Source organism: Triticum urartu, chromosome 4 (assembly GCF_003073215.2).
Source record: "Triticum urartu cultivar G1812 chromosome 4, Tu2.1, whole genome shotgun sequence".
NCBI lineage: Eukaryota > Viridiplantae > Streptophyta > Magnoliopsida > Poales > Poaceae > Triticum > Triticum urartu.
This window is the reverse complement of record NC_053025.1, coordinates 392,141,368-392,156,481: the sequence shown is the minus strand read 5'-3', so window position 1 is coordinate 392,156,481 and position 15,114 is coordinate 392,141,368. Positions and strand designations below refer to the sequence as shown.

General features: G+C 50.7%; 1 protein-coding gene across 1 annotated transcript; it reads right to left on the bottom strand.

Annotated features, from left to right (window-relative positions):
- Positions 1 to 23: 23 nt before the first annotated feature.
- Positions 24 to 8,474, bottom strand: LOC125551754 (2,3-bisphosphoglycerate-independent phosphoglycerate mutase-like). Its single transcript, XM_048715066.1, has 8 exons — positions 8,126 to 8,474; positions 7,893 to 8,020; positions 2,145 to 2,295; positions 1,863 to 2,066; positions 1,296 to 1,723; positions 1,021 to 1,213; positions 624 to 875; positions 24 to 520 (listed from the first exon to the last, which is right to left on the bottom strand). Exons 1-8 carry the CDS (start codon positions 8,300 to 8,302, stop codon positions 350 to 352), a joined length of 1,704 nt encoding a protein of 567 aa, XP_048571023.1. The 5' UTR covers positions 8,303 to 8,474; the 3' UTR covers positions 24 to 349.
- Between the last annotated feature and the right edge of the window lie 6,640 nt (positions 8,475 to 15,114).

Genomic DNA, 15,114 nt, shown 5'->3' with positions numbered 1-15,114 from the left:
GGCGACTTCTTGTTCCAAGTTCTCATTTAGCTACGTATTTGGCGTAAAAAAATAATTCTCACTGAATTTGGAGCGTGCCAAGCAATCATCCTGAAAACGCTGCATGATTACAAAGGTCAGAAGCGCTCTCCCAACAAACCTAAACCCAGGAAAAAGAGGCACAAAATAGATACTCCTACTACATACGGGTACGGTATCACCACACACGGACGGATTCAGATACAGAAGTGGACATCAATTCAAAGAAAGAAAGAAAATGGTGGTACATGGGTGGACATTTATTTACTAGGTAGACATAAGCATGGCTGCGCCAATCACAGAAAGGGAAGGGGAACGGCAGATGACGGATTCAGAAGGGAACCGGCGAGACTTGGATGAGAGTTGGCTCATAGTGACGAGGGGCCTCGAAACCATGGAGGTTGATGAGTGTCGCCGCGACGTTAGCGAGCCCGGCATCCGGAAGGTCCTCCCGGAATGTAGCCCCTGGCGCAAGCCCTGGACCTCCGATGGCGATGGGGACCTGCAGCCGGGTTCAGTAAGACGATGAGAACGGGACACTCAGTCGTGCTCGTGCATATAGATATACATAGCACCGGGCGTCTGATGATGAAATGTGCACTCACTGGATTCAGTGTGTGTGAGGTAAGGGGCTGCACATTCCCGTCTTTGTCGCGAATCGGTTTCCCGGATTTGTCTCTTTTCACCATGTCCTCGGCATTGCCATGGTCAGCGGTGACCACGAAGATGCCACCTACTTGTTCAATGGCGTCAAGAATAATCTTGACGGCTTCATCAGCGGCCTTGCACCCAGCGATGGTGGCTTCAAGGTCACCTGTGTGCCCAACCATGTCTGCATTCGGGATGTTTACCCGTACCTACAAAACCACCACATCACTCTGTTTTACTACTCACCGTAGTTGCCAATTAACAGTTACAAATGAGTATCTCATTTGTCTACTTGCACATGCATATGCATATGCATGGATTTATGCTTGAGGAGGATCTCATTGTGCCAAGTACCTGATCAAATTTGCCACTGAGGATGGCATCCCGTGCCTTCTCTGCAACTTCCACGGCCTTCATTCTTGGCTGTACATTAAAGGGTATACCAGTGTCACTGGGAATTTCTTCGTACCTTTCCAGGTTTGGGTTGAAGTAGCCCGACCGATTCCCGTTCCAGAAAAAGGTGACATGACCAAATTTCACTGTCTCGCTACAGGTCAAAACCACAAGACATGCTCAAGTACCAGAATGTTCAGAGATAGAAGCTCTTTATACAGCACAAAAGTATGTACCTGCAAGCGTAGGTGCGTACGCCATTGTGCGCCAGGTACTCGCCGGACGTCCTCTCTATCTCCGGGGGAGCAACAAGGTAATGACTTGGGAGCTTTAGTTCGCCGTCATACTGAAGCATACCGGCGTAGCGAATCCTCGGGAATCTGACACGGTCGAATTTGTCCAAGTCCTCGTACTCTAGCGCCTTTGCGAGCATCACCATTCGATCAGCTCTGAAGTTAAATGTCACAACAGCGTCTCCATCCACTATGGGCCCAACAGGTTTTCCGCTTTCATCGACGACGACGAACGGGGGTAAATACTGGTCGTTGGCCTTGGGATCATCATCCCTCAGCTTCTTCACGGCTTCAAGGGCACTTGGAAACTTGTGTGGGGCTTCACCAAGAACCTGGGCATCCCAGCCACGCTTCACAACTTGCCAATCATTCTGCATAACAACAAGAAATACAAAGTTATAACTGCAGTATCTCGCAAAAAAGAAGTTATAATTGCAGTATTGCTGCTGCAGGGTACATCCCTGAAGAAACACACAATTTTTTGAAGTAGGATAGGATAGGAGAGATCACCTCATAGCGGTCCATTGTAACATACATCCTGCCTCCACCAGATGCAATCCTTGCATCAACACCCTTCTCCTGTAGCTTAGCCAGATCATTCTCAAGCGTTTCCACGAATGTGACACTGCTTCCATCCAATACGTCGCGACCGTCGGTAAGGATATGAACCCGTATCCTCTTCGCTCCATGTTCACTAGCCCCCTTCAGAAGCAGCTGCCACAGCCAAATCATTCACATCAGCCTGGAACTACACTGCAGAATGAACTCTGCTTAGAAGAAAAATGGTGTAACCTGCAGCTGATCGATCCTTGAATGCACGCCCCCATCGCTCAGCAAACCAATGAGGTGCAAAGTACCGGTGTCAAAAGACTGCTGGATGTACTTAAAACCCTCCCCCTCATATATCTTCCCAGAGTCAAGCGCCAAATCCACCAGTTTTGCACTGCACGTTGTGCACAAATGATCACTAACTTTTGCTTAATAAGTAGCTTCACCAAGGTAGTTGTACTGAAATTAACTTGGTCGCTTTGGTCATACATGACTGTTGTCCTTATGCTAGCACTAACCCGCACACACCATCGCAAAGCACGCAGACCCGCACACTCCCTCGCCTACTTAACACCATCACATTTTGTCCCGCCCGAGTAACCGGAACAAGTACGGTTACAATGTCAATCGCAAGGATTAAACCAAGGTGTATATGAACGACCACTAGGTCACATGCCTCCATTTGTTCATACATTATACCAGCATAGAAAGCCAACATACAAGTTCAATATCTAAAATGACTAAAGTCGGCAACAAACCTACACACACAACGCATAGTGTATTCAAATTTCTTTACAAAGTGTTTATTATAATTATTACTAGCATAGTAAGTATCCCTTTTACATAGTTTATTATCACTATTACTACTATAGTGTCACTGGCTTTGATAACAATTAGGAAGATCCCAAAAACAAAGTAGTAGAAAAAGAACACAAAATTGAAATGTCAGGCTGGTAGGACTAGGGTTCCTACCGGCTCTACTGCGAAGGTTGTAGGGGCAAGGAGGGAGTGGACGCGGCGAGGAACGGGCGCGCCGGCGGCAGGGCGCCGTCGCGGCTAGGGTTGAGGGCGGCGGCGGCTTGGCTGCGGCGGCTAGGGTTTCCGGCTCCTCTAGAAGCCGGGCAACAAAAGATAATAATAGTCTTTATTGCTTGCCTCAAAACGATGCCTTACATGAGTATTTATAACTTTAGCCTAAGATAACTTTCCTAAGATAACTTGCCTAAGATAACTTGTGGGCCAAGCCCCTAATACTAATGCCCGGTGGGCCTCTTCCTAGAATAGACCAAGCCGGTCATAACATCTCTCCCCGCCTGCGCAAACAGCTCGTCCTCGAGCTGAAAGTCTGGATAGTGTTGACGGAAATCTTCACGCTGCTCCCAAGTAGCCTCCTCCTCCGGAAGGCCCGCCCACTGAATTAGGACGAACCAGACGCCACGACGGAGCTGGGCCTGCAACACCTTTGCTGGCTCTGGAAGAATGCGACCATCGGCGGTTGGAGGAAGCGCCGGAGGAGCCGCCGGTGGCTCGCCATGAAAAGGCTTGAGCAGCCCCACATGGAACACGTCGTGGATGCGGGCGCGGGCTGGAAGCTGAAGACGACAGGCCACCTTCCCAATGCGCTCCACGACAGGGAAGGGCCCGGCGTAGCGAGGGCCAAGCTTGCGCTTCGCGCGCGGGTCCAGTGACTGCGTAGAGCGGTGGAGAAGACGCAGCCACACCCAGTCACCCACTGCGAACTCCGCCTCGTGATGATGATCGTCGTAGTAGTGCTTGGCCGTCTGCTTGGCCTGAAGGAGACGCTGACGGACCTCAGCCAGCATCTCATCACGGGTGCGGATAAGGTCACCCGCAACCGCCGTCCGAGCCGTCTCCGGGTCGACCGGAAGTATAGGCGGGGGTGGTCGACCATAGACCACCTCAAATGGCGTCGCGCGCAGGGCGGAGTGATAAGAAGTGTTGTAGCAGTACTCCGCCCAAGAGAGCCAGTCCACCCAAGCGCGAGGCCGATCACCTGTCACACAACGCAAATACATGGCAATGACCTTGTTAACCACCTCAGACTGACCGTCCGTCTGAGGATGGAACGCCGTACTCAGGCGGAGCTGGACACCCGCCATCCTGAAGAGGTCGCGCCAGACATGGCCCGTGAAGACTGGGTCCCGATCACTGACGATCGACGTCGGGAACCCGTGTAGACGGACTATGCCGTCGAAGAAGGCCCGGGCCACGGATGCCGCCGTGTACGGATGGCCCAGCGCGATGAAGTGGGCGTACTTAGAGAAGCGATCGACCACCGTGAGGATGACTGACTTGCCCCCCACCTTGGGAAGGCCCTCGATGAAGTCCAAGGAGATATCCGCCCAAACCTGAGACGGCACCTCCAAGGGCTGAAGGAGCCCCGCCGGCCTCAGGGTCTCTGTCTTGTTGCGCTGGCAAGTCTGACAAGACCGAACCCAGTCGCGGACCAGCGCACGATCGCCAGGAATGTAGAAGTCGGCGCGAAGACGATGGAGGGTTTTCTGCACACCCTCATGGCCCGCTGAGTGGGCGAGCCAACACCTGGTGACGGAGATCATCATGCGCCGGAACAAAGATCCGGCGCCCATGGAGGAGCAGTCTGTCAGAGAAGCGCCATGGCTCCTCCAAGTCGCCGGCCGCGAGCTGCTGCTGAAGAAGTGCGGCGTCATTTGCCGTCGCAAGTGGCCGCGTCGAAATGTCGGTGAAGAGACCGAATCGATGGCCCGGAGCGGAATGCACAAGGCCGTCCCGGCGGACGCGTCGGCGGATTGGCGCGAGGGAATCGCGATACAGCGCGTCGGCCACGGTGTTAAGACGGCCCGGCCGATACTCGACGGAGAAGTCGAAGCCAAGAGCTTGCTGATCCACTGGTGCTGCGGAACGGTCGACAGCCGCTTGATCCAGCAAGAAACTTCAGGCTGTAGTGGGTCCGTGCGAATGGGAAGGTCCCGCCCCCACAAGTATGGCCGCCAATGACAGACGGCCTGGACGAGGCCAATGAGCTCCCGCTCGTAAGCTGCCAACTAAGATGGCGCGGAGCGAAAGGCCGCTGAAGAAAGGAGGGGCCCATCGCCCTGATGAAGTACGGCGTCGAACCCGGCGCCCGAGGCGTCACAGTCCACCACGAACGCGGTCGAAGTCGGGCATCTGGAGGACGGGCCTGTCGTGAGGGCCCCCTTGAGGGCCTCGAACGCCGTCGTCGCCTCGTCGTCCCAGGCGAAGGCGTTGCGGCGAAGCAACCGCGTGAGGGGCGCCGCGATGAGTCCGAATTCCCGGATAAATTTCCGGTAGTAGCCGGCGAGTCCGAGGAACCCGCGGGAGCCCGCGGCGAGTGAGGCTGGCCAGCGGAGACGGCCGCCACCTATCGGCGTCCAAGCCACCCCGTCGCCGAGATGACATGGCCGAGGTAGGCGACGGTAGGCGTCCCGAACGAGCACTTCGAGCGCTTAAGGTGGAGGTGGTGCGCCCGAAGCTCGTTGAAGACGATGGCGACGTGCTGGAGATGTTCGTCCCAGGTGGCGCTGTAGATAAGGATGTCATCAAAGAAAACAAGCACAAACCGCCGTAAGTAGGGTCGAAGGACGTCGTTCATCCAGGGCCTGGAACGTCGCCGGGGCGTTGGCGAGGCCGAAAGGCATCACCAAGAACTCGAAGTGGCCATGGTGGGTGCGAAACGCCGTCTTGGCGATGTCGTCCGGATGCATGCGCACCTGATGATAGCCCGACCGGAGATCGAGCTTGGTGAAGAAGCGTGCCCCATGGAGCTCATCCAAGAGCTCGTCGACCACCGGTATAGGGAACTTGTCCTTGAGCGTGAGTGCGTTGAGGGCGCGGTAGTCGATGCAGAAGCGCCATGTGCCATCTGACTTACGGACGAGAAGCGCCGGCGCCGTGAAGGGCGACGTGGAGGTCCGGATGATGCCTGCGGCGAGCATCAGGGCACACTGGCGCTCCAACTCATCCTTCTGCAGCTGGGGGTAGCGGTAGGGTCGCACCGCCACCGGAGTGGAGCCTGGTACGAGGTGAATATGATGGTCGTACACCCGGGCAGGCGGAAGATCCCGCGGATCGTTGAAGAGGTCGCTGTGCTGCTGCAGAAGAGAATCCAGCAGGGGGTGCTCGGCCTCCGAGGACGCGGCAGCCAGCTGGAGGTGTGGCACGGCAGGCGCGGCGCCCCCAATGCCCTCCCACCGGATGCGGCGGCCCTGCCGCCAGAATGTCATCGTGAGCGCGTCGAAATCCCACAGGATGGGGCCGAGGGTCCGGAGAAAGTCCACCCCGAGGATGAAGTCGAAGCAGCCCAGATCGATCCCAGCACAGGTGATGGAAAAGTGTTCGCCGCCGATGGAGATGGGAATGTCGCGGGCTAGCCCATGACACCGGAGGCAATCGCCGTTCGCCACTGTGATCCTAGGGATACCAAATTGGTAGGACTAGGGTTCCTACCGGCTCTACTGCGAAGGTTGTAGGGGCAAGGAGGGAGTGGACGCGGCGAGGAACGGGCGCGACGGCGGCAGGGCGCCATCGCGGCTAGGGTTGAGGGCGGCGGCGGCTTGGCTGCGGCGGCTAGGGTTTCCGGCTCCTCTAGAAGCCGGGCAACAAAAGATAATAGTCGTCTTTATTGCTTGCCTCAAAACGATGCCTTACATGAGTATTTATAACTTTAGCCTAAGATAACTTTCCTAAGATAACTTGCCTAAGATAACTTGTGGGCCAAGCCCCTAATACTAATGCCCGGTGGGCCTCTTCCTAGAATAGACCAAGCCGGTCATAACACTGGCCCACTCGAATCCTACACGAATGAATGTGTACCAAAAAATGATCGATTGTATTGTAAGAAAATAAAGGATTCTTTCCAAGAGGTTTGAGCAAACATAAAAGTTTCTTTGAAATGTTACGCAAGGAAATCACTGAGAAAATGCTTGATAGGATTCAATACTACTACAAATCAAACAACCCACGTAGGGAAATTCCTACAAATCTCATGTGTATTCTCCGGAGGCGAGTACTCCCCGACTCTCTTTGGAAATAAGTAGCACCCGACTCCTCTTTGGCAATAAATAACTCGCAAATAGAAATTTCAATAAACAATCCTAAGGAGTGAAATTCCTTAAAACACCTATGAAAAACCTTTGAATCAAAGAGGTCCTAAGGAGTAAGATAGCCACCTTTAAGAGATAAATAAACAAGTGTCCTTATATGGCTTCCACAAATTTTTCGTAACACACTGCAAATCTTATTATTCTAGTACTCACTCTGTCCGAAATTAACTGTAGCGTATCTACACACCGAAACACATGTAGATACACTCATAACACTCATTTCAGAGACAGTTAATTCCGGACGGAGGTTGTACTAGCAATAATACTACACCTACGAAAGATGTTACGTAACCTTCCTCCTAATCCTCCCCCCCCCCCCCAAAAAAATTCAACAGGGGTGGGGCCGGCCTCCCCTCTTACCTCCAATCAAAAATTGCCAACTGGCCAATCCCCCATAAACCGGGCTAGGATCGTCTGCAGTACTGTATGATGCAGTACTATCATTGCCGTGTGGACCCGGCCCATATGTCATCCGCACTACAGCACCGTATAGTACTGTAGAGGATCTCAACCCCCGTAAACCATACTTAGGGCCTCTTTGATTTGCAGGATTATAAAAACATGGGAATAGGAAAAACATAGGATTGGAATGTCATGCTCATCTCAATCCTATAGGGTTTTAGATTGTTTGAGCATCATAGGAAAAACAAAGGATTCTTTCAAAGAGGTTTGAGTGGATGCTAGAAATCCTATGAGAAGTAGTACAAAAAATTCCTTTGGAAAAAATTTCTATAGGATTCAATCCTATAAATCAAACAATCAACATAGGAAAAATTCCTACGGATACCAATCCTTCAAAATTCCTATGCAAATCCTTTGAATCAAAGGAGCCCTTAATTGGCCGTGGATGTAGCATTGGGAGCATTACCCCTGGGCATATATCTGGCCGGCTCCAAGCGCATTGTGGCCGACCTCGCTGTTCCCCATGTCATCATCCGTAGGCAGCCCCACGGCCGTGCCGTGAGCTTTGATCAGCCTCCACCTCTCCGGAGCACCCTGCCATGCCATGCAACCACACAAGCAAAGGATCTCCATCCGCATGTAGGAACCGAACCGGAACCGATGAAGCAGCGTGAGAGAAGAGAAGAGAGACGCAGGTACCTTCTTGAGGGCGTCGAGGGTGGGGGTGTCGGCGACGTGGATGCAGTTGAAGGGGTCGGGCGGCGCCTCGCCCCATCCGTCCAGCACCACCACGCCCACCACCTTCCGTTTCCCCAGCCTCCCGTGTTCAGCCAGCCCCCACGGCCTCTCCTCCTCCGCCCCCGGCCTGCGCGCCATCTTGCCTCGGGCCTGTGTGATCAACACTCGCGTCCTGAAGCAGCGCGCCGAAACAGGGCAAGTGCTTTGCTGGGTTCTGGCCTTCTGAGAGAAGCGGTGGAGAGATTGCCGAGTTTTTGTTTGTAGGAATCGGCCATGCTTGTTTTCTCTCGAAGGGTCTGGGCGCCACGAGGCAGCTGGGAGAGGCACAAGTGTATAGACCTGAGGAGCTGGTCCGCTCATGAACCTACCTGACAGTACGATGCTGACACATGGCCCCGGTCAAATTCAAAAAAGAAGAAGAAGAAGAAGAAAAGATTTCCATGCCAGTTAATTATAGATTTTTTTTCAAAACTATGATATATTATATAGCATTTTCGAGAATTATAGCAGTAATGCAAAAAAACCAAAACTAGTAGCCCGTCGGGCAGGTGTGGGCCGAAGTGGCACTTTTCGGTCGCAGCTTGGCCGAAATGGGCTTTTCGGCCCGCGGTTGACCGAAGATATGCCTAGCTGGGCCGAAAACCGAGTGCCGGTGGAAGTATGGCCGAAAATAGTAGCTTCGGCCTGGGGCCGACCGAAGTGGGCCTTTTCGGCCAGGCAGCGGCCGAAGTACTTTTCAGCCACGCATCCACCGAAAAGTGCCGGATAAGGCACCGCGCGGCGTCTCCTTCCTCTCGCCTGTTCGCCTCTGTTCTTCTTTCTCTCTCTCGTTTCTTCTCTGTACCTCACCACCCCTAGCTGATCTCCTCCGTTTGCCACCCATTTTCACATCTAAGCCACCGAATCGGTAGATCGTAGCAATCTCAAACGGCCTACGGTGTTTTTTTTTGCTATGGGATAGTTTTCTGTGCGTTTGGGGAGGAGTAGACATGGTGGGGAGGAGGAGCCATGGTGGGGAGGAGGAGATGCGGTTGGGCAGGAGGTGTTGATGAGGAGGAGCAGCAGCTGTGGAGGAGGAGGTGCGGCTTGGGGGTGACTGGAGTTGAAGCTCCGGTCGTCGAGGGGGCGGCGGTGGTGCTGTCATTGTTCAGTGGTGCAAGCACCTCCGCTAAGGTATAATCATCTCCTCACAAATTTTCTCTGAGTTGCATAGTTTAGTTAGCGTAGATAAATTATATTGCGAATTGTAGTGTTAATTTGTATGTGGTGGCATTTTAGCGGAGTAATAATTGTGTTAGTGTAGCAGAATAATAATGATTGTGTTAGTTTAGCGGATAATAAAAATTGTGTTAGTGTTAATTTGTATGTGGTGGCATTTTAGCGGATTTTAGTTAGTGTAGCGGATAATATTAGTGTTCATTGTGATTAATGAGAAGATGGCAATGTCTGACAGGTGAAAATGTCCGAATCAGTAAATCTGAATGTTTACTACGGCGCTGGTAATGTTTGATATAATGAGTTGGGGGTTGATCTTAGCGAGTTAAAAAATGGCGTCATGACACTAGCAGACCCGGACAGACTGGACATTAGACAATTGAAGTACTGGTTGACAACTAGTTTCGGGCTGGATCCTGAAGTATGTTCCGTCAGTATTCATGCATTGTGGACCAAATCTTGTAAAAATGTCAAGTGGGAGTTGATGCCGGTAGATAGGAGCCAGCATTGGTTGCCCTTGTTAAGACGGTGCCGAGACTGAAGAATCCACCCATATGCACTTGTGCAACCTGTGCCGAAGGAGGAGAATACCATACAACTCCACAGGGGGTATGAACCCGGCCAAGGAAGTGAAGTGGCTAACGAGATTGTTTTATCCGGATCACAGCCACAAGATGTGGATGCTAGCCAACCTGAGAAAGAGTCAGACTACGTGCCACACAATGTTTGTGGTCCTGATACTGGGCAGAGTAGCCAGTCGATAATATTAGCTGGTTTTGGTATTGCTGATGGGGATGAGGAAGGGGATGAAATGTAGAGGGTGATGGAGGAAGAGGACGAGGATGGATTGGTGGAGGAACTGGATTCTGAAAATTCTGAGGATGAAGTGGAGGTACCGATTCCTTCTGCATGGGAGCAGGACATATCCACCGGCCTTACGGTCAACGATGGCCATGAGACTCCATGGCAGTATAATCTGAACCAAGTACAGATAGGGGCTATGTTTGATACAAAGAAAAAAAATGAAGTATGCGGTGATAAAGTGGGCTATGTCTATGCAGAGGGTTTTCCGGACACACATATCAAGTCCAGCAAACTATACCGTGAAATGTGTTGTAACAGGTTGTCCTGGGAAGGTGCACGAGCACGTGCTGAAGTATGACATCCACTGGGTTGTCACCATTGTCGTCCCACATAATTGTGTGAGGAAGAACCTGCTGGTGAAGCATCCGAACCTGACTTCAAGTCTTATTGCGCAACTCATGTATACTGAGATAGTAGAGAAGAAAGATATGGAAGCAAAACACATCCAGACAGCAGTGAAGGTCAGATGGAATTATGTCATTCCTTATGGGAAGGCTTGGAGGGCTAAGCAGAAGGCTATGGAGGAAAGGTTTGGGACGTTCTTCGACTCATATGATAATGTTGTCCGTCTCCTGGGCATACTAGAGGAGAGGAATCCCGGCACTTATGTGAACGTACAACACATGAGGTTGCTGAGTATACCAGATTTCAAGGTGTTGAAACGAGTGTTCTTCTCTTTTGCTATGTGCATCGAAACTTTCCGGCATTGTCCTCCTGTTATGTTTGTGGATGGTACCTTCTTGACCGGTCAGTATAGAGGGCAAATCCTGACTGCTATTGGTGTGGACGGGAACAATCAAATCATCCCACTTGCCATGGCATTTGTGGAGGGTGAGAACTTTCTCAGCTGGGTATGGTTCTTCCGCCAAGTGAAAATTGCCATCGTGAAGGACCGACCAAACGTGTGTGTCATTCATGACAGACATGCTGGTATATTGAAGGCTGTGAAGACACTTCGTAATCCAACAGATGACGAACCAACACCTTGGAGGGACTTGCAGAGCCGGTGGTGCATGCGCCATCTTGGGGCTAATTTTTTCTCACAGTTCAAGAACAAGCGGTTGATGAACTTGTTCAAAAAATTATGCAACCAGAGCCAGCAGCACAAATACGAATTTATTTGGTCAAAACTAGATGAGTTTACTAAGAAGCAGGTCCGTGCGAGGAAGAAAATGGAAGAAGATCAGGTTAAATTAGCAGCACTCATCGCGGAGCTAGAGGAGCCAGTAGGTCTTTGTGACTTGCCAGCAATTGACCCTCCTAATACTAAGAGAAATAAGGGAAGGGCAATAAAGAATTTTTCTGAGTGGATAGAGAAAGAGCCTCCAATGAATTGGTCTTTGCTGCATGACACACATGGAGCTAGGTATGGCCACATGACAACCAATCTTGCAGAGGTGTATAACTTTGTGCTGAGAGGGAATAGAGCATTGCCACTCACAGCAATTGTGGAGGCTGTATTCCATGGCACTTTGAGATATTTTAGAGAAAGGCACGAGTTAGCAAAGAAGCATATTGAAGATAATCAGAACACACCTTATTGTAGCCGTGTCATGGAATACATGGCAAAGAAGATAGAGAAAGCAAAGAAGCACACTGTCAAACTCATAGGGAATCAAGAAAGGAGGTATGAGGTTTAGCTTCCTACCGATGGTTTTGGTTCTGAAAATGAGGTGAAGACACACGAGATAAAAATTGGAACGGAATTTTATCCAACGTGTGAGTGTACATGCAACAAACCGAAGTTGTTGCACCTACCTTGCTCTCATGTGTTGGCTGCCTGTGGCCAGATTGAGTTGGATGCTATATCCTTCGTGTCCCCATACTATTTAAAAGAGGCAGTGCTCAACACCTGGATAGGCCAGATGACAGGGTTTAGAGTCGTCGGCAATTTCAACAAGGTAAACGACGGTGAGAGAGTATACATCCCGCATCCAGACCTTCGGCGAACAAGTAGGGGAAGACGAAAGGCCCGTCGCATCCGGAACGATATGGACCAGTCTGAAGCTGGTGGAGCAACCAGACAATGTTTGTTATGCGCGGCTTATGGGCATAGGATGAAATATTGTCCCAACCTGAACAAAGATGGTGCTTCCGCATCGACGAGTGCTTCCACATAGACGGCTGCGACAACAGGAGAAAGAGGCGGACGTGGTCGTGGTAGTCGAGGCCGAAGGGGCGGACGAGGAAGAAATAACTCACAAGCTATATAATGTGTCGTAGTGGGTTTTAATATGTAATATGTCAGGACTATGTTTTAATATGTAATATGTCAGGACTATGTTTTAATTTGTAATATGTCAGGACTATGTTTTAATTTGTAATATGTCAGGACTATGTTTTAATTTGTAATATGTCAGGACTATGTTTTAATTTGTAATATGTTAGGACTATGTTTTAATTCGTAATATGTCAGGACTATGTTATAATTTGTAATATGTCGTACTATGTTTTATTTGCATCTGAGATTTGTTGTTTGAATTGCAGATATGTCTTCGTATCCGTTGCTTAATGGTAACATCGATAGAAAGCACCGGAGCGCCCTTACGGAAGCGGGCAACAACTTAGACGTGTTGGTCACTCGTACCCCAAAGACTAACTGGCTGATACACGATTCATGGGTTGATAGGTATGTGTGCATATAATGGAGTCCATATAATGACTTACTATATTTGACATACTTTTCATAACCTCTAACAATCTCTTTATTTTGTAGGTTAAGTTGGGCTGGACTTCTACCCTCGGCACGATTGGTTGAGGGTACATTGGATGAGTGGATTGATAGTCCGGACTTAGATGAGGCAGGTGAACCATTGCAGTTACACAAGAGGCAAGTGAAACGTTTCTCTTATGACAAGTCACTCCTTACCTGCTTAGTAGATAGATGGAGACCAGAGACACATACGTTTCACTTTCCCTGGGGAGAGATGGCGCCTACTTTACAGGATGTGTCTTACTTGTTGGGATTACCTCTGGCCGGTGCTGCCATAGGTCCCTTAGAGGCAGAATCTGGGTGGCAAGCAGCGATGCAGACCCATTTTTTGGCTGCGGTCCCGACTGCTAGGTGTTGGGGAACGTTGCAGAAAACAAAAATTTTCCTACTTGTTTCACCAAGATCCATCTAGGAGTTCATCTAGCAACGAGTCATCAGATGCATCTACATACCTTTGTAGATCGCGTGCGGAAGCGTTCAAAGAACGGTGATGATGTAGTCGAACACGACGTGATCCAAATCACCGATGACCAAGCGCCGAACGGACGGCACCTCCGCGTTCAACACACGTACGGGACGGGAGACGTCTCCTCCTTCTTGATCCAGCAAGGGGGGAGGAGAGGTTGATGAAGATCCAGCAGCACGACGGCGTGGTGGTGGATGCAGGGCGTCACAGTAGCAGGGCTTCGCCTATACTACGAGAGAGAGAGACGTAACGGGGAGAGAGGGAGGCGCCAAGGCTGAGGTATGAAGTCCTCCCCTCTCCTCAACTATATATAGGGGTGCCAAGGGGGGTGGCCGGCCCTAGTAGATGGAATCTACTAGGGGGGCGGCGGCCAAGGGGTGGGGGGCTTGCCCCCCAAGCAAGGGGGCGCCCCCTTTAGGGTTCCCCCCCAACCCTAGGCGCATGGGCCCTTGGGGGGTGGTGCCCCAGCCCACTTTGGGCTGGGTTCCCTCCCACTTCAGCCCATGGGGCCCCCCGGGATAGGTGGCCCCACCCGGTGGACCCCCGGGACCCTTCCGGTGGTCCCGGTACAATACCGGTGACCCCGAAACTTGTCCCGATGGCCGAAACAGCACTTCCTATATATAATTCTTTACCTCCGGACCATTCCGGAACTCCTCGTGACGTCCGGGATCTCATCCGGGACTCCGAACAATATTCGGGTTACTGCATATACATATCTTCACAACCCTAGCGTCACCGAACCTTAAGTGTGTAGACCCTACGGGTTCGGGAGACAAGCAGACATGACCGAGACGACTCTCCGATCAATAACCAACAGCGGGATCTGGATACCCATGTTGGCTCCCACATGCTCCACGATGATCTCATCGGATGAACCACGATGTCGAGGATTCAATCAACCCCGTATACAATTCCTTTTGCCAATCGATATGTTACTTGCCCGAGATTCGATCGTCGGTATCCCAATACCTCGTTCAATCTCGTTACCGGCAAGTCACTTTACTCGTACCGTAATGCATGATCCCGTGACCAGACACTTGGTCACTTTGAGCTCATTATGATGATGCATTACCGAGTGGGCCCAGTGATACCTCTCCGTCATACGGAGTGACAAATCCCAGTCTTGATCCATGTCAACCCAACAGACACTTTCGGAGATACCCGTAGTCTACCTTTATAGTCACCCAGTTACGTTGTGACGTTTGGTATACCCAAAGCACTCCTACGGTATCCGGGAGTTACACGATCTCATGGTCTAAGGAAAAGATACTTGACATTGGAAAAACTCTAGCAAACGAACTGTACGATCTTGTGCTATGTTTAGGATTGGGTCTTGTCCATCACATCATTCTCCTAATGATGTGATCTCGTTATCAATGACATCCAATGTCCATAGTCAGGAAACCATGACTATCTGTTGATCAACGAGCTAGTCAACTAGAGGCTTACTAGGGACATGTTGGTGTCTGTTATTCACACATGTATTACGATTTCCGGATAACACAATTATAGCATGAATAAAGACAATTATCATGAATACGGAAATATAATAATAATGCTTTTATTATTGCCTCTAGGGCATATTTCCAACACTAGGGCCATAGAGAATGATCCTCATGGACCTCTTTCTAGATGGTTGAGCCAGTTTCAGGTAACCATCACGGCCACTTAAACAAATGTTGTTTTTTA